This window comes from Vipera ursinii (genome assembly GCF_947247035.1).
Source record: "Vipera ursinii genome assembly, chromosome: 1".
In the NCBI taxonomy this organism is placed as follows: domain Eukaryota; kingdom Metazoa; phylum Chordata; class Lepidosauria; order Squamata; family Viperidae; genus Vipera; species Vipera ursinii.
The window spans coordinates 273,025,446-273,049,300 of record NC_139512.1 but is presented as its reverse complement, the minus strand read 5'-3'; the positions used below and the strand labels follow the sequence as shown (position 1 = coordinate 273,049,300).

Sequence of the window (23,855 nt, the reverse complement as noted above, 5' to 3'; positions counted from 1 at the left end):
AAAGGGGAAAAATCTGTTTTGCTGCGTTTTGCAGCTAGATCTGCAGTTAGAACAAATAAACAGCTCTTAAAATCTGCTTGTTTCCCAATTTCACTGCCATAAAAGAGTTTATTATACTCTATTTAGAGAAGCAGAGGTTTGTGCAAAATACTATGAATGGTAGATCTGACCTCTCTGAGAATCTGCTGAGGTCACCACCCAAATCATGGATACTAGAAGGTTTGTATTGGAAAAAGACAGGAAAAAAAACTTATTCTACACTGGATCAAAACAGTTGCTTGATCCAAGCTTCACACAGAGAGGGGGGGGGAGAGAGCGAGAGCGCAAATCAAATGCTTTGAAATATTAAGAAAGTAAATTTAAGTTAAATGTAAATATAAACTCAGTTGAGTAAAGTCACTAAAACCCCACTGATTTTTTTTCTTGGAATAATCAATAATATTCATCAATAACTATTCTAATTGCATTTTGGTTGTTCACTATTATATTCAGTTGCTTATATTCTCCTTATTACAGCTTTTAAGGTATTTAAAGACAGCTGAAGAAGCCTGCACATGTAGATGCAAAAACGCTTCCGTTTATTTGAATACAGAATTACAGAAATAATCAAGGAGAAAAAGTGTTCTTCAGGTGGTTCTTATTCCAAAGTGTTCCATGTTATATAACCACCATAATGTTATTCAGTGGCTTTCTGGACAAGTCTGGCACAGTGGCGTCTTTACAGGGGTATCCAACCGGCAACAGCAGAAGCAGTTTTTCATTTGCTGGGCGCTCAAGCAAAACTTTTAAGCGTGGGCCACAGTTCAGTGGAGTAGTAGTAACTGTCACCAGGCCCACATTCTAAAAGCAAAAAGAGGACCAAATATGAACACATTGTAAGAAAAGCATTTTTTTATCCTCTTTGCTTATGCCCTATAAATCTCTGAAGAAACCACATGCTTCAAGTTTTCATCACAATATTTCACTCTGGAATACTTTGTCCCTCAGCCCAAGAAACCCTTCCCCAATTTAAGATGGCTGTCAAAATGAAACAATTCTTTAAGGCCTTTGCAGACAGAACCAGCTTTTCTGATTAGTTACACATGTTTAACGTTTATATGTTCTTATATAGTAAACCACTTGTGAGTAGGTGGAATACAAACAATTGTATAAATGATTAGATAGATACATAGATAATAGATAAATAGTTGCTTATCTAAGATAAGTATAAGCTTGAACATGCACGATCTTTTTAGAAAGTATAAGTACTGCATTTATATACTTTTCAATATTGATATATTTTCATAACTGTATAATATACATTTATGATATGTGATTATTTTCTGTTCAAGTGAATACAATTACCTGCTCTTCAGTCAAATAGAAATCATAAGGTATTCATCATATTATGTCCATATATATTTATTGTAACTAGCCTGTTTTCAGGCATTTCGATAATGTTTATGTACATGTCAGTTTGTAATGTATATTGTGACATATGCTATACTTAATTCAAAAGGATTCAGCCTGTTGTTAAAACCCCAGAATCATATAAAATAAAGACAAGCAAATTATTATAGCATCTCTTTCTGATGAAATGGTCTGTGGTCTATGAAATCTCTGCATAAAAGATTATACAAAATGTTTCATTGTTTTTGCCGTATACATAATTCTTGCTATTTATTTCTCCTTTTAGGGGTAAAAACTCAATAATTTGTGCTGCGGGTCTTCTAATGTGAAGCTATCATTGAAAAACTACGAATTTCGCTTTTCTTTGAGAGACGCGTAGGAAAAGTATTGAAGAATTGAATTTTGCAATAGAACTGGACAGAACAATAGAATTCTTTTATTTTATTGAGTCTCACCTTTACTCAGTGCAGGTATCTAAACAAAATTGTCTTTGCCTGGCCTCAACACATCTAGCAAAAGAAAGCCAATTGGTTTCAATGTTAAACTGCTGTTACAGCTTGGATTCCTCCTCCACAACAGCACTAATCAAACAGGTGGTAAGGAAGTAGGGGAACTCAGGCACATAACAGGTTATGTAGAAAGTTAAAATAGGTTCAGTCAAAATGGACTCAAATGCCTATACACCAATGCACAGAGTATGAGGAATAAATAGGGTGAATTAGAAATTCAAGTAAATGAGGACAGATGTAATATTGTTGCCATTATAGAAACTTGGTGGGAATGAAACCCACAAATGGAATACTCAGCTAGAAGGATTTTTTTTAAAATTCCATTTATATCCCGCCCTTCTCCGAAGACTCAGGGCGGCTTACAAGCTTAGCAGTAGCCTTCATTCTATGTATATGCCTGCTTATTAGGGCTTTCACACACACACACCCAAGCGGCATTATTACAAAGTCAGCTCATTGCCCCCAACAATCTGGGTCCTCATTTTACCTACCTCGGAAGGATGGAAATTTAAATTATTTAAAAGAAACAGATGAAATAAAAGAGGTGAAGTTGCACTATATTAAGAAATAACTACATGTCTACAGAAATAGAGCACAATGATGAAAACTTTCTTGAATGCCTTTGGGTCAATATAAAACGGGGGGGAAATGACATTGCCACAGGTGTATACTATAGGCCACCTAACCAGAGAAAATACATGAACTTTTTGCTCGTCAGTTAACTAAGGTACATAGGAAGCACATCACAATAGTAATAGGGGACTTTAACTACCCTGACATCAACTGGGAGACAAACTTTGCACCAAGTGAAAGTCAAACAGGTTCTGGACAAACCTAGCAGACAACTTTGTGTCGCAAAAAGTAGAGAAGGGAAACTGTGCCCACCCCATTGCCGGCAATGGGGAAAAAGCTCCAATACATTGCGTGACGTCACATGACGTCGCATGTTTGACATGTCTGCTCTAGAAAGAGTGCAGAGAAGAGCAATAAAGATGATTAGGGGACTGGAGGCTAAAACATATAAAAACAGTTGCTAGAATTGGGTATCTCTAGTTTAAAGAAAAAGAAGGACTAGGAGCGACATGATTAGTAGTGTTCCAATATCTCATGGGTTGCCACAAAGAAGAGAGAATCACACTATTCTTGTCCTGAAGCCAGGACAAGAAGCAATGGATGGAAACTAATCAAGGAGAGAAGCAACCTAGAAGTAAGGAGAAATGTCCTGATCATTAGAACAATTAATCAATAGAACAACTTGCCTCCAGAAGTGGTGAATGCTCCAACATTGGAAGTATTTAAAAAGAGACTGGCCAACCATTTGTCTGAAATGGTATAGGGTTTCCTGTTGGACTAGAAGAGCTTCAAGGTCCCTTCCAACTTTGTTATTCTATTCTGTTCTGTTCTGTTCTGTATTTAAATCTACTGTTTTGTGTCCTGAACTTTAGAATTATGGAAAATGAGTCCTGGCCTTCTTCCTTGAAACATACTTAATAAGTTAGATCTTATATAAATTAGATCTTAGATAGGTTACAGTTATCTAACATATCAAGAGTGTCCTGAATTCTGTTTCTAAGGTATTAGTTAATGCACCCAATTTTAGATAATCTACAATTTTGATAGGTTTATCCTCACACTTATTCATTCAAACAATTATAAATATATTATAAATATAGCATTCCACAATCTACTAAAAATTGCAATTAAAAATTAGTCAACATTAATCTAGTAAGAGTTGTTTTTGACAAATTGATACTGTCTTTTGGCAATTTTTGCATTGTTTCAATAGAATAATCTCTTTAAATAATCTACAAATTTTATAGGTATTCCTCCATTAGTAAAAATATTAAAGACAAAATATTAAAGATTTGGGATTGATTTGCAATCCCTCTGGAATGAACTGCTCCCAGAGCTGCGAACGGCCCCTGACCTTCAGTCTTTCCGCCGTGACCTGAAGACCTGGTTGTTCCAACAAGCGGGCCTGGACTGACTACAGTTTTTAATTAGGCTTTTTACTGGGTTAAATTGTCTTGTATTTTGCATTTATTGTTTAATTCTTTTTAAAAAATTTTACTCTACGTTTTTTAATTTTTATTGTTGTGAGCCGCCCTAAGTCCTCAGGGAGAAGGGCGGCATATAAATTTAATAAAATCAAATCAAACTATTAACAATAGTTTTTGAGTATGATTTTTCAAACCAGTTATATATCCACTTAATAGTTTTATCATAATGTCTTTAACTGTTAACCAAAATGTCCTGGAATAGTTCATCAAATGCTTTGTACAAATCAAGATATATTATAAATATAGCATTCCACAATCTACTAAAAATTATACAATCAAAAAATTAGGCAACATTAGTTTAGCAAGAGTTGTTTTTAACAAATCCATGCTAGCTTTTGGCAATTATTGCATTGTTTAAATAGATTAATCTGTTTATGAACAACTCTAATATGAATAGGTAGGATTTTAAATTTCTCTCAGCTATGATGTCACTAAATAATTTTTCAGTACTTTTCATAATTCAGTGTCATTATAAATCCATAAATCAGTCTGAGTATCTTAAAGTAGGGATAAGTCCCAAATATGCCTTACAAAAACTTGTGCTTAGACTTATTTTCTTAAAAAAAAATAGAGAACAATTTGGAGAAAGCCGAGTCCACTAAAACAAAGGGCCCAAGTTTGCTATTTGCAGTGGTCTAGCTGAAATATATACAACATAAATTGTTTAGAATAAATGTGCTTTATATTACATTGCCAGATTGCCATGGGATTTTAGTATGTTAACTTTGCTCTAAACTTGCTCAATAGATTGAAATGAAAATCCCCAATCTCCCAAGATTACAACAGGTTGTAGGTTCTGTCAAATATTGTGTACAGCTTAAAATACCTTCCCACTAAGACAGAACCAATTTCTCTTTTTTCCTCAAATGTGTGGTCTAAGATAAAATGTACAATGAAGTGAAGGGAGGTGCTAGTTTCCTAAAAATGATGGTTGTGCATAATCCTCCATATTGATTATATTTCACTGTGTTCTTGTTCTTACCCAAATTGCAAGCATACCTGTAAGGCAGTAAGGAGGATGCCACACGCAATAGAAACACTGATCTCATTGTAGTAGTGAGTTTTCTTTTTCCCATCTGGAAGTATTCCATAAACCTGCTTGAAAATGAGAATCAGGTAGGGTGCTCTATCCAAATATTCTTTGATCCAGTTTGTCCTAAGACAGAGTCAATTTTAAACAGCTGTTTAGCATAAAATATCTGCATTAGTTATAAGATCAAACGTATTATACAATAAAAGTCTGGTTGAAAATCTTCTACAAAACCTTTTGAAAGCTGCGGGATATAACACCTACATTTTTTCTATCTAAAAACAAAAAACCTTGCATTGTGTTCAGTGCCTTGGCTGGGACAGTACATCTTTGGCTTCTTCTGTTTCAATCAGAGTTGTAATAAACTGGTTGTTATAAAATGTTGGGGGAGAGTTCAAGTGGAATTTGGTATTAAGGGGGAAAATATCTGGAAAAAGATATATTTAAATGCATAAACAGACTGAAATGTATTTTCAAACAGGGTGTCAAACTCAATTTCATTGAGGGCCGCATCAACATTGTGGTTGCCCTCAGGGGGCCGGGTGGATATGGCCTGGATGGATGTGGCCTACTGGGTGGGTGTGGCTAGAGTGCGTATGGCCTACTGGATGGGCATGGCCAGCTCTACATCATTTGCATCAAGGGTGCCTATCGGGGCCTGGGCAGGAGTGGGACAGATCTGACGGTCTCTGGCAGAAGGAGGGTCTCTGGGCCAGGGCCAAGGCAGTGGGGGCTGTTCCCTCACTGTTTCCAGGATGGCTTCGCGGGCCACATGAAACCACTTCGCGGGCCGGATCCGGCCCCTGGGCCTTGTGTTTGACATGTCTGTGCTAGAATATATATATATAGTGGGGGCATGGTACCATTTTAAAAATTTGCTAACCTTCGTTTCAGAATTAAAATAAAACATTTATTTCATGATGAATTAGATGGTATATAATCACATGATTGTATGAAAGGATGTATATGACAAAAGGTTATCTTTAGGAATATGTACTGGTACTCAAGGAAAGAAAATGACACTAATGGGCTAGATTTTTATTGATCCTTATGTATCCATAACCTAAGGAACATAATGATCACTCCCTCCAAGTTGCAGCAATCGTCCTATTGTTACCTCAGCCTTTTTAAGTCATTAACCCATCTGTCTCCCATCCTTTTCTTGTAGTTCATTTCTTCCTCTTCTTCAATGATTTCCCGGATTTTATGCTTTACTTCTTTATCGTTGACAACCACAAAGGTCCAAGGTTCAGTATGTGCCCCACTAGGAGATGTTCCTTTAATTGAAATAAAAAGAAAGTATTATTGGATTAAAAAATAAATCTACCTGATGATCCTCTAATAAAAGAAAAAGTAGGCTTCACATCTTTGAAGTTTACCTCATCTGTTTTGGAACTGGGATACAAGTATGTGCTAAGATTACAGCAGTCAGTTAGATAATTGGTTAGATTAACTTCAACTGACTAAAAACTTTTGATCATCAAAATATGAAACAACAAAGCTAATTTTAATAAAGTAATGGATCAAGATCTTCAGAAAGGCATTCTGTTCATAGAAGAGAAAGCTTTGGGAAGGTGGGCACCTCCTGTGACTTATAGAGGCAATATAAGGGATAACTTTTGCTTCCAAATAATTATCTTATTCATATGTCTAACACTGCTGTTTATTTCCATTTCACCTTATATGAGCAACCCTAGAATTACTGTATCTTAAAGATGCACTTCCTGAGGCTACATGGTTTATACCAAAAGCCTGTGCTATAATTGAAAAATAATTTACACAAATACAAGCAAGCAGTTGTCTTTATCTTAATTCAACTTAATAGACCTGCTTCTTACCATATGGACACATGCACTTTTCTTATGTTAAATGAGCAGTGTGGGAATTATTGAGGAAAATTGGGAAGAGTCTATGTCACAGCTCACTTACATTGGCCCAGTTTTGTAATATAGCTTATTCATTGTGGTCCATATTTTTCACACAATCTTGATAGTATGCAAATTCTTCCACAATTTGAGCCAGTAATTTAAGCCAGTATTAATACACACCACACACAAGTCTATCATCATCATTATCTATCTATCTATCTATCTATCTATCTATCTATCTATCTATCTATCTATCTATCTATCTATCTATTATCTATCTCTCTATCATCTATCTTTCTATCTAACTTTCTATGTATTTATTTCTATCTATCTATCATCTATCATGTTGGGAGAGAAATTTCGAAAGATACTGAAACCAACACTGAATCATTATAGGAAGATTTTCACATAGTGCACCATCTTCTTCCTAATATTGTTTATTCCTATATAATATCCCTTTGACTAATATTTTTGAAGTGAAAGATAACAGGATGCTAGAGTAGCTACTCTAGATTTTAATTATTTCCAAGAAATCCATTCACAAAGGGTATTACCTGCAGTTTTAATCACATTGTCAATTACTTCTCTTGGAACTGGCTCATCACTGATGAATCTAACAGATCGTCTCTTTTTGAGAAGCTCATAAAAATCCTTTGATCTTTTGACCATGTCTTCTTCAGAGTAACGCTCAGTTGAATAAGGGATGTGAGCTAATTCATTCCATTCATCATCTGCAGGAGAAGGTGGAGGAAATAATACAAAAATAAACATAAAACAGGGTAAAGGATTTCAATTATTCCTTCTGGGAAAGAAAAACTGTAATCTTTGGTCCTATTAACTGTATGTCAACAAAGAGTTCTTTGGGAAATAAGTAATATTTACGGAAGACTATCAGAAGTAATACCTTTTCCTACTTGTTGAGCCTTGGGGGTGCATACAGAAAAAGGCAAGTCTATGGCATCTCCATATAGAGCTAGGAAACAACAACAATTCTGGCTAAAATCTTGCAGAACCATTGCCTTAAAATGAGTGTAGACCAGGGGTGTCAAACTCAATTTCATTGAGGGCCACATCAGCATTGCAGTTGCCCTCAGGGGGCCAGGTGGGCATGGCCTACTGGGTGGGTGTGGCTAGAGTGCGTATGGCCTACTGGGTGGGCATGGCCAGCTCTACATCGTTCGCATCAAGGCTGCCTATGGGGCCCTGAGCAGGAGTGGGACAGATCTGAGGGTCTCTGGCAGAAGGAGGGTCTCTGGGCCAGGGCCAAGGCAGTGGGGGCCATTCCCTCACTGTTTCCAGGATGGCTTCGTGAGCCGCATGAAACCACTTCGTGGGCCGGATCTGGCCCCCGGGCCTTGTGTTTGATATGTCTGGTGTAGACCAAGAATGGCCTATGGAAAGTATCAAAGTGTAGCTTCATTGCTTATATGAAGTCTAGCTTCATTTGTGCTTTAAGGTAGGAGCTGGACCTTAAAAACCTAGAGAACAACAGATTTGTCTTTCCTGCTATTGACAGTATTTGACTGATTAATCTCTGGGCACTAACTTTATCTGGGAGCAGGAGTGTAAGTAAACATTGCCTCTGTGTCTTGAGGCAAACATCTTAATGGCTACCTCAAAGGCGATGGACTTCCAGTGTTAAGCCTCCCTGGCTATAGTTATTCAGGTTGGAGTAAAGGAGAAGTGCCACACAAGTGCTTCTTCCCACCAGCAGCACTGACCCGAAGTCTCATGAGCAAAGGGTGAAAGAAGCTAACAGCAAGTGCTGAGAAAGACACCAGGTGCCAAAAGCAATATTTCCATCCTGTAGTCCAGGCCTTTCTCAGCCACTTCCAGGCAATCCAAATGACTAGAGGAGGAAGAAGATACTGGAGGAAGTGTCACTGCTGCTGCTGACTGAAGCAACAGCTAATTCAAGAATGGGATGATTATGCTAATATCACTTTGGTACCAAATCAAACGGTTCCTGTTTGCGTAAGCTTTTAAAAGTTTTCAACCCAGTTTGCCTTGAATTGTTGATCAGTATAGCTGCTTTGCTGATGAATTAGTTGTCTTATGCTCTGATTGCTGAAATTTTATTTTTGCACCGTTTTTAAAATCTATGTACGCTACTATTCTATTGCAGATGAAACTGCAGTTTACAATGTTTTAAAAGTACAAAAGAAAATAAAAGATGCTAGCAGCTGCAGAATGATTTCTCCCTTTACATTCTAATCTAAGCTGTACAGAAAAACACATTCTTTTTTTCCTAAATAGTGTAAGAATGTATTATTTCAGCAAAGTGTTTTCTGTCTTTCATAGTAAAAAGAGGCAGAAAGAAATGCCTCCCATTTCTTTAATTTCCAAACAAAAGAATCAGTGGAGGAGGGCTACTAATGACATAGAGTGTTCCTCATGCTGCTTGTTTAGTGCCTAAGAAGGGCTTCCTTACACTCTGTCATCATACGCTACTAAGTGACTGTTCTGAATGCAGCCAAGCCAAACGGTTGCTTAAAAGCCGTGAACCTCTGGCTTTTATCAGCATGACTAAAAGTATGACTTTTTCATCCTACTAATCAACACACTATGGGGTATGAGTTCAGTCCATTTTCTCATTTCTTCATTGCAAAGCTTTCTGTTACCACCCTCACAACCTGTTGTGGCCCTGACCCCTGACCCTGTTCTACCAGAGGAAGAGGACTCTGAAGATGATGGGGAGGAACTGGCAATGCCTCCCTCTCCGGGACCCTCCCCTCTGGCAAGGTCTCCCTCTCGGAGGCCCTCCTTTCTGGCAAGGCTTCTGTCTCCATCTGAAGGCCGACAGGAGCAGCCTGTAATTAGCCAGGCTGGAAACGAGCCTGAGCAGCTGCAGCAGATGGGGAGTGACGAAGAGGAATCATGGCTGGATCCCCGAGAACGATGCAGAGCCAAGCGTTTGCAGCAGCGTAAGAAGAGTAGGAAGGCCAAGGATTAGCTGAGTCACTGAGCCACAAGGTACAAAAGGGGGTGTGGCTGCTCTCAGGACTTTGTGACGAACAATAATTCAAAAAACTTCTGGTCACGTCTTCAGAACTCTGTCGGATTTTCTACCTGTGTGAAACCCTGGTCTGGCTTCTTGACAACATTTCTGTATTTCTGTATTTCTGGTCTGTTTGTTTGGACTTTATCTCATTTCAGCGGACGCTTGAGGTAACAAGTTTATTTTGGCAGACTACTTGTATTTTGCTGCCAAGGCTTTATCGGACGGCAAATTACTTCAGCCAGAGCAGTTAACCCTTGCTAGTTGTGCCTGCGTGTCTGTCTGTTTGTACCTGGCGGGGGGAACAGAACACAACCCAAACCAGGAAAACAATTGAGAAAGGCAAGAAAACTTGTAAGACAAGGTTCCCTCTTCCAGATTTTTTTCCCCCAACAGCAGTCTCGGCACATGAATAGACATACTCCTGCTATTCTTAAATGTAAAGCATATTTGGCCCAGGACCTATGCAATGAATATAAGGAAATTCCGAAGAAGACTGACTCCTGAAAGACTTTAGAAGAACATTAATTGATGGGTCTGTCCAGCTAAAGAGCAGAAACAACTCAGGCCTAAAGCAAGAGCCAGTCAATGGACTCCTTTCCCCTCTCAGGCATATCCTTTATAAGAGGAAGGAGCAGTATTGGCTACTTGGTCATCTGGACGATTGCTCATCTGGTCAAGAGAAACCAAAATCCTGCATGAACCAGCAATGCTCATTCTGGAAAGGCATCCAGCCTTGAGCGCATAACCACCCTCTCAGAACAGGTTGGCTTGATATTTCTTTCACTTTCTTTCCCACATTTGCAGTAATTCACAGCTCTTTGGGCTTTTTAGTGAATTAAACCAGGTAAGACAAGGCATGCATAAATGCTGCATCTAGTTATTTGCACACCATGGAAAATCTTCTCATTTGTGATTAAGCACATTCCATTGCTTTCCATCTAGGAATACGTTGTATTGAACTTTCAGTGACATACAATAAACAGGTAGAGGCACAGTGTTAATAACTGACAGATAAAGTGCTTTTGTCAATAACATACACGCTGTTGCTGCTTTCTTTCCCCATAACTCAGATCAGCTTCACTGCTACCTATATCAGTTACAGTCAGTGCTTTTTTTGTAAAAGAAAAAGGTGCCGGACCTCACACATGTCATATAGAGCCTTGGTGGAGCAGTGGGCTAATGCCTCCTTAAGTAACACCAGCTGCCTGCAATTAGTACAGGTTCGCATCCGACCAGGCTCAAGGTTGACTCAGCCTTCCATCCTTCCGAGGTAGGTAAAATGAGGAGCCAGATTGTTGGGGGCAATTAAGCTGACTTTGTAATAATGCCGCTTGGGGTGTGTGTGAAAGCCCTAATAAGCAGGCATATACATAGAATGAAGGCTACTGCCTTCATTCGGAGAAGGGCAGGATATAAATGGAATTAAAATTAAAAAAAATAAAAAAATATAACCCGCCTTGCCTACCATACAAGGTTCCATCCAAAAAAGGTGCTGGAACTCCGTTCTGAGCGTTCTATGAGGAAAAAAAGCCCTGGTTGCAGTTATTACTCTACATAACCAAAACGGAGGACCACAGGCTATGTTAGCCTAGCAAGGTAATCCAGAAAAGAAGTATAGCAAAGAGTAACTGCTCTACCGTTATTGCAAGGGTTTCCCCCCCCCTCCTGTTCAATCATACCTGATTCTTGGAGACTGCATGGACGTGTCCCTGCAGTTTTCCTGGCGAAGTTTTTCAGAAATAGTTTGCCATTGCCTCCTTCCTAGGGCTAAGAGAAAGTGACTGGCCTAAGGTCACCCAGTTGGCTTCATGCCCAAGGCAGGACTAGAAGTCACAGTCTCCTAGTTTCTAATCCAATGCCTTAACAACTACATCAAACTAGCTCTCACTATAAGGTCACATTAACAGAACCTTACAAGTCTGAAAGTATTCCTTCCATTGCTGACTTTTACTTTCCCAAAAACCAGGGAGGGTCCCTTCCAAGACACTTTCATCACCTCTCCTCATTCAAACTCAAATTTTATTAAACTGTTGTCTAGGTTGCAGTTCTTCCTCCTGTCTCCCAAGGTCATTCCCACATATCATTTCATGCTAAGAGGCTGCTATTGCCATTTTTGTCTCCTCTTGGAGCCCATCAAAAACACCAGGCACCACACCAGCATTATTTCATTTCTTCAGCCACCCCATAGTTTGGTCTTCAGCTGATTAGGAGCTACAGATTAACACCAAAACACAAGTTATTAAACATTAGTATAAAGCATCCTTTCCCAACCTGTTCTTCTCCAGATGTGATCAAATCCCCCCCCCCCAAAAAAAAATTCTCAGCCAGGAACAGTCTTTCATACCTTCATCCTCTGCATGTAAATCAATCCCATCTATTAAGCCTTCTTCTCCCCATGGGCCAGGCACGGCCTTTTTGCTGGTTGTGCTCAGCAATGTCTTGGGAGTTTTCCTGCTGTTTCTGAACATTATCCCTATCAAGACACAGATTAGTGCCACCACAGCTGGAGTTAATAAAGAAAACATCATAATCAATGAGTATCAGATGTGGTATTGCAAGTCCTCACGCAGCAAATTCTTCTTGTCAAGAACAAAATTGAAAACAAATAGCACAAAAGAATTAGAACCACCCACTTAGAGGGTTCTGCCTTCTTGATTTCCTGAAGCCAGAACTTTCTGAACGTGCTCTTCAACCTTTAACAAGATCTGGCTCCTTTCCCAGAACTAAGCCTGTTTGTTTTAATTCTATTGCAAAAGCTGACCCCAAGTTACATTAAGTTGAACCACATCACTTTAATTGCTACTTTGTTCTTGGGAATTCAAGAGCCAGTATATAGAGCTTGGACAACTCTGAAGGTTGAGCAAAAAAAAGTCCAATGAAAGATACTCAAAACCATTCTAACTGGACTAGGAATAAGTCACAGGCTTTCCTCTATATATTTTATTAATTTATTCATTTGTAAAATTTATTGACTGCCCATCTTACCTCAGAGTAACTCTGATCTATTTTAGACCAGAGGTTCTTAAACCTTTTGTCATCCTACCTCCCTTTAGTGTAATCTTAATGAACATACCTCCGTACCCAAATATCAAAATGAACACAAATGAACAATGAAAAGAATACAATGACACTTTGGAAAAGATGGATTTATTGTAGCCATGTATATACTAAAAGATTATTCACAGCTTCTTTTGTCTCTGTTTGCACTTCCTCAAAAGAGGTATACCTCACAGTTTAGGAAGCCCTGTCTTAAATCACTGAAGAGGTCATCTGGTATCCCTGGCCATCCAACAGCATAGTGCCTAAAGCTGGAGAAACTATGTTGCTGTAGGACAGTGATGGCGAACCTTTTAGAGACTGAGTGCCCAAACTCAACCCAAAACCCACTTATGTATCATCGGGTGACGGGTGGGCATGGCCCATTGGGTGAGTGTGGCTGCAGTGGTAACAGCAGACTGGGTGGGACTAAAAAGTTCAATCAATCAATTCCAACTTTGTGAGATCTTTTTTTCCCTGCGAGAAGTTGAAATTGATTGATTGATTGATTGATTGAACCTTTTTTTTCTTGCACAGGGCAGCAGAAGCCTAAAGCGAAAAGGTTTTATAAAACCCAGCTGAAGGCCTAGGACTGGGGCGACAGTGCGCGTGCCCACAGAGAGGGTTCTGCGTGCCACCTTTGGCACCCGTGCCATAGGTTTGCCACCAAGGCTGTAGGAAGTAGAAGTGTTCACTGCCAGGGTAAACTGGCTCAAAATTGGAGGATTTAGAAAACAGATACTTTCACTTATTGCAGAGAATTATTTTGGAACCTTAGATAAGGCCAGTAAACATATTCCAGTTTTAAATGGTTAGGTTTTTCAGAGCTAACGAAGGTCCTTTTTATGTCAGGTTTTCTGCGTTTTCACAGTGTCCTCTGATGTCATCATTAAAGCTGATGTTTTCTTTCTACTATCAATCTTTGGAGCCATTACAGGACTTGTACTGCACATTGGAAGCCCATAAAAATCTTCATTGAAGGGCTTCTGTTTCATAGTTACCTTTACTCTGTCAATAGCACTCTGGCACTGCTATTAATATGCAAAACTTTAATGCAGATCAGGATGCTTTCAACGTTAATAATACTCAGAAGAAGCTCAGGCAGATACCTTCCTAATTCACTGGAATGTAAGAAGAAGCAGCAGGAGATTACAGCAATGCAAGATTCTGTTATTATAGCCTCAATAAAAGCAGTTATAGCCTTCCTGTGGAATTGATGATTTGATCTAATGGACCGACATTTTGTTACATCTTGACCTACGCCAGTGGCAGACATCATGAGACTGTGCCAAGTCAGAATAGTTATTTATGTTTTATTATTACTGGAATTGTAAGTCTCCCCAGTTGCCTTTTTGGCATAGTGTTGGCCTTGTGGAATAGCATCCTCTTGGGGATTTGCGTGACCCCCAACCCTGATAGTTTTTTGTAAAGCAACAAAGACCTGCCTCCAGCTTTCATTCACAATTCCTCCCTGTTGTCAGTAACATGAAACAATGGAGCTCTATAGCAAACCGCTAGAGGGTGTGAAAACACTGCAGGAAAGTGTATCTCACAGAACAGTAGCTTCTAACACTACCAAAACACACAGGCATAAGGAAATCCAGGCACTTTTCTTTCTCAAATAAGAAAACATTTATAATAAGGTACTGTAAACCATTTCTAAGAAAATGTAGTGCCTGCCTTGAAATAAATCACATAAATATATTCAGCTATTTTCAAGAGACCTCACATATTATTTGTATGTTATCCAGATAATCGGCCATGTCTTCCTTGAGTTCATGTCTTACCTGTGTAGAAAAAATGACTGAAATACTCGTAATGGTTTGCTTTATGCCATTTTTCTCCAACTTCATTAGATAAATATTACATGTGACTAATAGGATATCTGGTCATTGGGTATTTGAAAAACGTAGATCTAAACACCAGTATGGTATAGTGGTTAAGGTATTGGTTCAGGAACAGGGAGACTCCTGTTCAAATTCTGCCTCAATCATGTAAGCTGACTGGATGACGGGATCAGTAATTCTCTTTTAGCCAACTTATCTAATGGGATTATTGATGTGGAATAAAAATGAACAAGAGATTGACCTAAGTTCCTGGAAGAAAAACAGAACATAAGATAATCTTTATTGTCATTTTTTACTGTGGGCACAATGGTACACATCAAAAATGAGATTTAGTTGCCCACTCTCAAAGTGAAACACATACATGACACACACCTAAAACATACTACATACAACATATGCATAGACCCACACCCCTACATATACATAACAATAAAATATTAAATACTGTCCATCTTGAATATATAACGGAAGGAGGAAGCCTGAGAGTTCACAAGGTGAATGCTGTATGGAATGAAACTATGGTTGAATCTGGATGTTCTGCTATGGATACCACGAAGCTTCGTCCCAGAAGGTAACAAGGAAAACAGGTTGTGAAGAGGATGAGTAGTGTCCCAGATAATCTTACGAACTCTGCTCAAGCAATGCTTCTGTGCTATGTCCTGGATGGGAGGGAGGGAACTGCCAATGATCTTTTCGGCCATCCTCACCACTCTCTGCACCGCCTTCCTGTCTGAAGCAGTGATGCTTCCAAACCAGATTGTGATGCTGTATGACAGGATGCTCTCAATCGTCCCCCTGTAGAAAGTGGTCAGAACAGGGGAAGGAAGATGAGCTTTTCTCATCCGACGCAGAAAGTTCAGGCGCTGCTGTGCCCACTTCACCAGTTTCTCACTGTTGAGCAACCAAGCCAGCCTACTTGTTACCTGCACACCCAGGAATTTGATGCTGGTAACTATCTCCACAGGTGAATCATTAATGCACAGAGAAGTGTGGCTGTGCCTGCCTTCCTTTTCTGAAATCGACAATGATCTCTTTGGTTTTCCCGGTATTTAAAACTAGGCTGTTTTCCTTACACCAGTTCACCAACCCCTCAATCTCCTTGCAATAAGCTTCCACATTGTCATCATAAATAAGGCCCACTACTATTGTATCATCTGTGAACTTCACAATATGGTTGGTGGCAAACCTAGCACAACAGTCATGAGTCAACAGGGTGAACAGCAGCAGTGTTAGGACGCAGCCCTGAGGAGAACCTGTGCTCAAGAAAATGGTATTAGAGGTATTTGTTCCAACTCACACATGCTGGGGCCTGTTGGTAAGAAAATCAAGAATCCAGTTGCACAAAGGGGTGTTTAAGCCTAAAAGGCCCACTTTGTCTACTAGATGCTGGGGAATGATTGTGTTAAATGCCAAACTGAAGTCAACAAACAACAAATGCACATGAGTATTTCTTTCCTCTAAGTGCTTCAAGCTCAGATGTAGAACGGAAGAGATAGCATCCTCCGTAGAGCGATTTGCTCAGTAGGCAATCTGAAGTGAGTCAAATGCTGACGGGAGGCTAGATACAATAAAGTCCTTCATCAGCTTCTCAAAGCATTTCATAATGGTGGATGTCAGTGCAACCAGACGGTAATCATTGAGGCCTGTAATTGTGGACTTTTTTGGCACTGGCAAGATGATGGCCGTCTTAAAACATGATGGGACCACTGCCTGCTGCAATGAGAGATTGAAAATATCAGTGAGAACAAAAGCCAGTTCATCTGCACAATCTCTAAGGACACATCCAGGGATGTTATCTGGGCCTGCTGCTTTCCGACAGTTAACATGAATTAAATGAATGATCTCTGTCTCTTTCTCCCTCTAATTTATATTAGAAAGCAGTGATTTCCTATAACAGGATACTGCTAGATAAACTACAGTAATCCAGCTTGAGTTGTCACTAGAGAATGCCCCACCAAGATAGATTTGTTTCTTCAGTTCAGAATAGCCCAAATTGTGCAGCAAATTCTCTGGAGAGAGGGCATACGACCTCATTTAAGACACATTTCCATTTCATAGACATACCCACAAGGAATTCAGCTGGTTCGTACAGGTTTGGCAGAACTGGTACCTAATTTTTTTATTGAGTTTGGAAAACCGGTTTTGATAAATCTGTACTTTCAGAGACACGTCTGGTTTTCTTTCTTTTCTTTTTTTAAATATATTTTATTGATTTTTTTGCAATAACAATCTTTCGTACTTAGTAAACAGCATGTTGTCTGGGTTCATATATTTGAAAAAACAATCAATAATTAATTTATATACTTCCATGTTCAATATTTTAATTAATAGTATGTTTCCTTGATCTTCCCTTCTTTCAATTGTATTCTCCTTTGTCAAAATATAATAATATTTTCAATGCATACAAGGTTGGATATAAATACTTTTTGTGTTTGTGCAAATAACAATATCCATATATAACATCTTTTCTAATTAGCTTATGTTTCAATTGTATTTGTAAAAGTCATCTTGTTCGGTCACTATGTGTCCTGTTTTCAAAATTCTTATTTAAACTTAATTTCCCCTCAGTATTCAAACCATTCTTATCAGTCATAGTTTTCTCAAATTGATTACCTAAATATCCAAACTTTTCATTTATGTATACCATCCCAATATTTTCATATTTCATATATTATAAAGATACTATACTACTTATATATCCTATAACATCCACATATAAGATCTTTTCTGAATGGCTTATAGTTCAACTATATTTGTAAAAGTCATCTTGTTAAGTCACTGTATGTCCTGTTTTCAAAATTCTTATTTAAGCTTAATTTCCCCTTGGTATTCAAATCATTCTTCTCAGTCATAATTCTCTCAAAATTAATTACCTTTAAATGTCCAATCTTTTCATTCACATACATCATTCCAGTATTTTAACATTTCATATTTTGTAAAAAAAAATACTATACTACTTATATCTCTTATCCCTCTTACTATAGGGCCCCTTTATATCCAAAATTATCTATTTTTTAACCATATTCAAACAAATGTTTAATCCTGTAGTCAGTGGTGAGATTGAAATATGTGAGCAACCGGTTCTCTGCATGGATGTCGCTTCCAGAAGTCCATTCTGGGCCTGGGCAACCAGTTCTGCCGAAGCGGTACAAACTGGCTGAATCCCACAACTGCCTGTAGTATTCCATCTGGTAAGTCAAATCAGATCTCTTAAGTCTAACTGTAGCCTTCTTCTTTTGCCAAATAGCTTTCCAAGTTAGTATATTCCACTTGCCAGGAAGTTCCTGTATTTTTTAAAGTGTTGTTGGGAGTAAGAAGGACCGGTTGAGTAGGATGCACGTTTTTTGTCTCCCAGACTCTGATGATTTTCCTGGCAGTTCTATAATCCATTTTGTTAAATCTTCTTTCTTATCCTCAAATTTGTTTTGAAGTCCTGACCGATAAAATATCTTTCCCATTTTCATTGTTGTGGTAAAACCTTCTAGAGTTTTTTCTGTTTGTGTTCATTTGTAGCTTCCCTATTTAAATCACTTTCTTCTAGTTTGTATTCTGTTATCTGATTTGTTTGTTCATTCTTTATCGTTGTTTTCTGAGAATTTTTTAATTGTAAGTTTAAATTGAAGATGTGCTCATTTATGTCATCAGAGTTGTTTTTGATCTCATCATGGTTTGAAACTATTGTCATTTGGATCTGTGGTAGCATTGCATACATTTTCTCTTGAAAAGTACTTGTCTCATCTTGGAGTATTACTCCTGCAGATCTATGATGTTCCAGGCTAAATCTTTCAGAAGGGAATATTAGGTGTGGTTTCCTGTCCCTTTTAGATAAATATGCAATATCCATTGCATATACATTTCATCACTGCTCTCCAAATAGTCTTTCACCAGTACCATAGTCTCTGTAATTATCTTTATCTAGCCAGCCAATCTCAAAATCCAAACAACCAAATCTTATATAGTTCTTATCTTTATATATGGTTTTTGTAATCCAATGCATTTTCACTGATCAAGGCATCAGTGAAAGCAGGATTTTATAACAGTTCTTCTATTCAGTCAGAGTTACAATCCAGAATGTTTAACCACCTTGAAGCCTTCTAGTAAATTCCCCCCTAGAAGATTAGCCAAGAGTCAAAGTTTTTCTTTTTCTGCAAACAATTCTTGAGCTTAGACAACAGTTAAAGTTTTATTTTTCTGCAGACATTTTTAAGCTTACAGATTGCCCAGTATTTTTTCTTTCTTTGTTCCCAGCTGTCTTCTATTTGGCTGGAGGTTATTAAAGTTCAAGGAAACAGATTATTCTTTGTTTCTTGGCGTCTTGCCAATTTCAGAGTTGCTGTTGTTCTATGCTCTGATTCTCCACTAGATGTCAGTAGTTATTTATTTTCCAACTTTTTTCAAACAAGAAGGTTATTATTATTTTTTATATAATTTCATTGAAACTCTTTAGGGCAGGCATGGCAAACAGCTGGCCCGTGGGCCAGATGCATAATGCCAAAACTGTGCCCACCCCATTGCCGGCAATGGGGAAAAAGTCATGATATGTTGCGCGAAGTCACGTGACATTGCAAGTTTGACATGCCTGCTTTAGGGCATAAAATCTTAACAGTTTTCTTAATTTTTGGATTTATCCAGACTATAGTGTTATTAATTTCATTTCAGTATATTTCTTTCCCCTTAGAATTTAATTTGCTGCTTTCATCTATGGAGGGTGGGGATTTAGTCCCCTCCCTCACTTTCAGAGTATTTCTTGCTTTGGGGATCTTTTCCAGGGAATCAGTTACAAAATAGAAGAGAGAAGATTGATATTCTCACCCAGTTTCAAGCACGCTGTTCAACATTGTTCTGGTTTGTGCTTTTGGACTTCGGCTGCTGGTAGCTTTGGGTAGACACTGATGTGCAGCTAGCCTTTCTGCTGTCAAGTTGGAGGGCTTTCCCCAGATTGAACGGATTGACTGCCATTGTTCCTTGATTATCAGGGTGCCCCTCCTTCTTTGATGCCTCTCTGGGGTGACTTTTGACCCATTTAGGGTCCCCTGGCAGGGCGAAATAAGCTGTGAGGTATGGAGCCCCGTGACCCCTTGGCCACATCACTACAGGGTGGAACCGGAAGTCCTGGGACACATCTGGTTTTCGTTCCACTTCATTCCAGGTGGGGGGAAAAAAACCCTCCCCAAAAGTCCAAGAGAGGAGCGACGGAAAACAAACAGAAATGTGGCACCTTCAATCATGTCACTCAGGCGAAAACTAGGTGGTGCTTCTCAAAGGTAATTTCAGGAATAGACACTTCATCTCTCTAGTTTCCTGACTGCTGCATATGGGAAAGTGGGCGAGGCCACCAAGTATTAGCTGGGGTTGTGGCTAAGAGAACTGATTGTTAAATTATTTGAATCCTATCACTGCCTCTCCTATGCCATATCCACCAATTTTAGAAGAGATCCCAAAGATGTTGACCTCTATCTAGAGCCTTCTTATTATCTTCCCACTACTTGCCACCCAAATACCCATGAGGAAAGAGAAGGGATTGCTGCAGAAGGTCTTTGGACTCGCTATTTGGAAGCATCTTTAATTTTACAGGTGCATTGCCCATTCACATTTGATTTCTACGTTCTACATGGCTTTTGCAGAATAGATCAGTTTGAACAAGTCTGTCCTTTGAGGAGTCTGGCATTTGCAACACCGTGTCTCACAAATGCCTCTTCCATCCCTGATGCCTCAGGCAGAACAGGGAACCATTTCGTTCTTGTCATTTTCATCAGACACAAAAGATTTCCTTCCCCTGTCACAAGTATCTATGTGCCTTATCTGTCCTACTTTTCTTTTCTTTTTTCAGATAAATCAGCTATTTTGATACCAAAGCTGAGGGGAGCACCAATGATGCTCTTTCTTCTGATTTACTATAAAACTGTAAATCTTTGCCTTGGCGGGAGATGGCACCATCAGTCAACGTGGCATATAGGGTACCATATACCTTTGTGCCATCACAGGCTCCCATTAGATATGAGTCATATGTTACTAAAATAATGCTTAGGATCATCCAGTGTAGATTAGATGGAACGGAAAATGTGAGGTGTTCAAGCTGGTTTTAGAAAAGGTTAAGGAACAAGTGATATTATTGTTGGATAATGACTGGAGATAATCATAAAATACAAAGACCTTCAAATAGGAGTATATGTAGACCAGACTGAGCCCAAACACTTCATCAATCCCTGTGTCCCCAAATGAGACCTAAGTCCAGCCCTCCTTGAAGTCCATTGACTTTTATCTGGCACCAGGTTGTCTTGATCATTAGTAGATCAGATTCTTATAAATGTTGCATGGAATAAACTCAGAGTGCTTTTGAATTTTATCCTGGCTCCTGGTTTCTTGTGCCTGACAATAGAACAACTGTGGCAAAAGAATGCAAATATGGAACCAGTAGTAAAATGCAACTGATGCAATCCCAAAACATCTGGAGCACCACTTGAACACCATCAGCATTGACAAAGTCACATTCAGTCAGTTGCAAAAGACAGCTTACTTGGAACAGCTTACATCCTGCAAGAATACCTTTAACACCATCAAGCAACACCATCTGTCTATCCAAGGTGCATGGGAAGGACTCAATAGGTAGATAAAAATTCCAAATCTAGTCTAAACATCTGGCTGATTGTGCAATCCATCATAATAATGAATTAATATCCAGACTTCAGCATGTAGGTCTCCTGAATTGATTTATATGTTTAGGTATTTTATCCGATTTATACTTACTGCAGCTGACAAGATGCAGATACATACACAACCATATAATCAAAATTCTATGATAGAGGTTCTCAACTATGTATACATACAAACAAACCTACATACATACATATCTCATTTATACTGTTTTTTAATAATTAAATATTCTTCCCCCTTTTCTCTTTTGTGAGGATAAACATAATAAACATAATACATGTAATTCCTTAATTCATTGCTTATTCCATTACTTATTTCAATAATGCTAATTACACCATATTTGCATCACCAGGAAATCATCCAGAACCCAGAACACATAGATAGCTTCTCCAGTAAACTGTCTCAAGGTGTTATCTAAGCTTTGTACTTGCAATGTAACTGGCATTCCAATGAACATCAATACATCTGAAACTTCACAGTGATTCTGACATATTACTATGTTCCGCTCAGTTCAGTGGGCAGGAACATCACAATGTTTGCCAAGATCGCAAACAAAAGCCTTTGAAAGCCAGATGGGTGGGAGGGAAGAAGGATGCATGATTGAAGGAGGGTTTGGAAGCCTGGATTGTAAACAGATGTCTTCAGACTCAGACAGGTCTTTCAAAGCTAGTCTCTGACTGTGGGAACTGAGAGAAGAGCAATACAATGAATACTTGAGGGACCTCCTTACAGGGTAAAAGTGAAATAACAAAGATTTGCAGAGGCGTGGGGAATCTTGCAGAGGCATGGAAAACATTCCTGCATTAAAAATGGCTTGTAAACATCAACAGGGGTTAAATAGTCTGTGAAAGGATGCCATCAGTGCAAGAAAACTCAAACTCTCTGCAGTGGCCTTTGGAACGGTCCTCCTGGATGATACTGGTATGATCAAGATACCACAAATATTCTGCAAATGTAGCACGGTAAAAACAATTATCCAGGATGCCTCTTCCCCTAGTATCTCAGTAGCTTGCAAGTTTCCAAACCAACATGAAAGTAAATCGCAGTTGCAAGAGTATTGACTTGATTCATTATTCAATTATTTACATTATTTTGCTTTGCTAGGAACCACTGTACTGTTTCTTGCCGTCCCTTTACTGACATCCCTGGGAAGAGAAACAGTTCTCTGGGGAAAGTCCTTGTGCAAAATCCTATGTGCTAAGAAATGTCTATAGGATTTTAAAAATCTGGTTCAGTTCCTGCAGTCACTTAAGCCAGGGGTCTCCAACCTTGGCAACTTTAAGACTTGTGGACTTCAACTCCCAGAATTCCTCAGCCAGCTTGGCTGGCTGAGGAATTCTGGGAGTTGAAGTCCACAAGTCTTAAAGTTGCCAAGGTTGGGGACCTCTGACTTAAGCAATTCTCTTTTTCAGGATTGACCACCGTCAATACAGGATGGATTTGTTAGCATAAAAGGTAGCATTTGCTTATTTTGTTCCTCTTATACTGTGGGCTCAGTATCTGAATTAACTTACATAGGTGATGATTCCTAGAGTGATATCTCGGTTTGTTTTCCCTGGATATCTGAATGATCAATACCGAGGAAATGAGTTGGCTTATCTTCCCAGATGTGCTTTTTTATCTATCCAATCTGGATCAGTCACTGGGACCAGAGGTTTAGTCTGAGCTTTCGGACTGGTGCCAGAGCCCATCCTCAGGGAACTTCTCTCTCACCAGAATGACCACAGATTGGATCCTGCAATATTATCCTAGGACAGGTATAGTTGCCTTCATTTGTATTTTATCAATGATCATATCAGCCACGCACAGTTTCAGGTTCTCCTACAGCAGCAATCCATCAAAATTTTACTGACAATTAAAACAGCGCCAGAAGCATCAGCTAATCAATTAAAACTTATCTTCTCCATCTGGGAAGATAAGCCAACTCATTTCCTCAGTATTGATCATTCAGATATGCTTATCGCTACCTTTCAGAATCAATTTGCTTTCATTGTAATTAAACAAGGGAAAGAGCGCTCTCTCTCTCTCTCTCTCTCTCTCTCTCTCTGTTGCTGTGTGTGTGTGTGTGTGTGTGTGTGTGTGTGTATGAAATTGAATATTGTACAAATCATTAATGAAATTACTTAATGGCTACCAAATAAATAATAAATAAATAATATTTTTCACTATCGGGATTCCTTCCATAACACTAAAAACAGGCTGCAGGGCTGCTCTTTGTACAGTGTATTAATACCGTTATTTAAAGCTGGTAATTTCCAAAGCCAAAACTACCATGCAAGCAATTTTCATTGCATTATTGTGTATCTTAGGGAACTTTGAGTAAAGACTTGCCTGAATTGTGGGCAAAACAGGAAACAAGCTAATATTGTTATAATGACTTTTATATTAATCATTCCTGTCGAAATATGGCTTATAAACCTAATACCATATAAACTTGTTGAAACTAATAACCAGTGAACTA

At 38.8% G+C, this 23,855-nt stretch overlaps 1 protein-coding gene and 1 long non-coding RNA gene across 2 annotated transcripts in view; one reads left to right on the top strand and one right to left on the bottom strand.

Annotated features, from left to right (window-relative positions):
* The window catches only part of LOC310631954, a 177,230-nt gene that overhangs the window by 115,266 nt on the left and 38,109 nt on the right, over window positions 1-23,855 (top strand). The window lies entirely within an intron of this gene.
* On the bottom strand, window positions 607-12,437 carry IYD (iodotyrosine deiodinase). The gene is made up of 5 exons (XM_083348742.1): window positions 12,202-12,437; window positions 7,411-7,587; window positions 6,106-6,265; window positions 4,958-5,114; window positions 607-840 (listed from the first exon to the last, which is right to left on the bottom strand). Exons 1-5 carry the CDS (start codon window positions 12,383-12,385, stop codon window positions 658-660), a joined length of 861 nt encoding a protein of 286 aa, XP_083204868.1. The 5' UTR covers window positions 12,386-12,437; the 3' UTR covers window positions 607-657.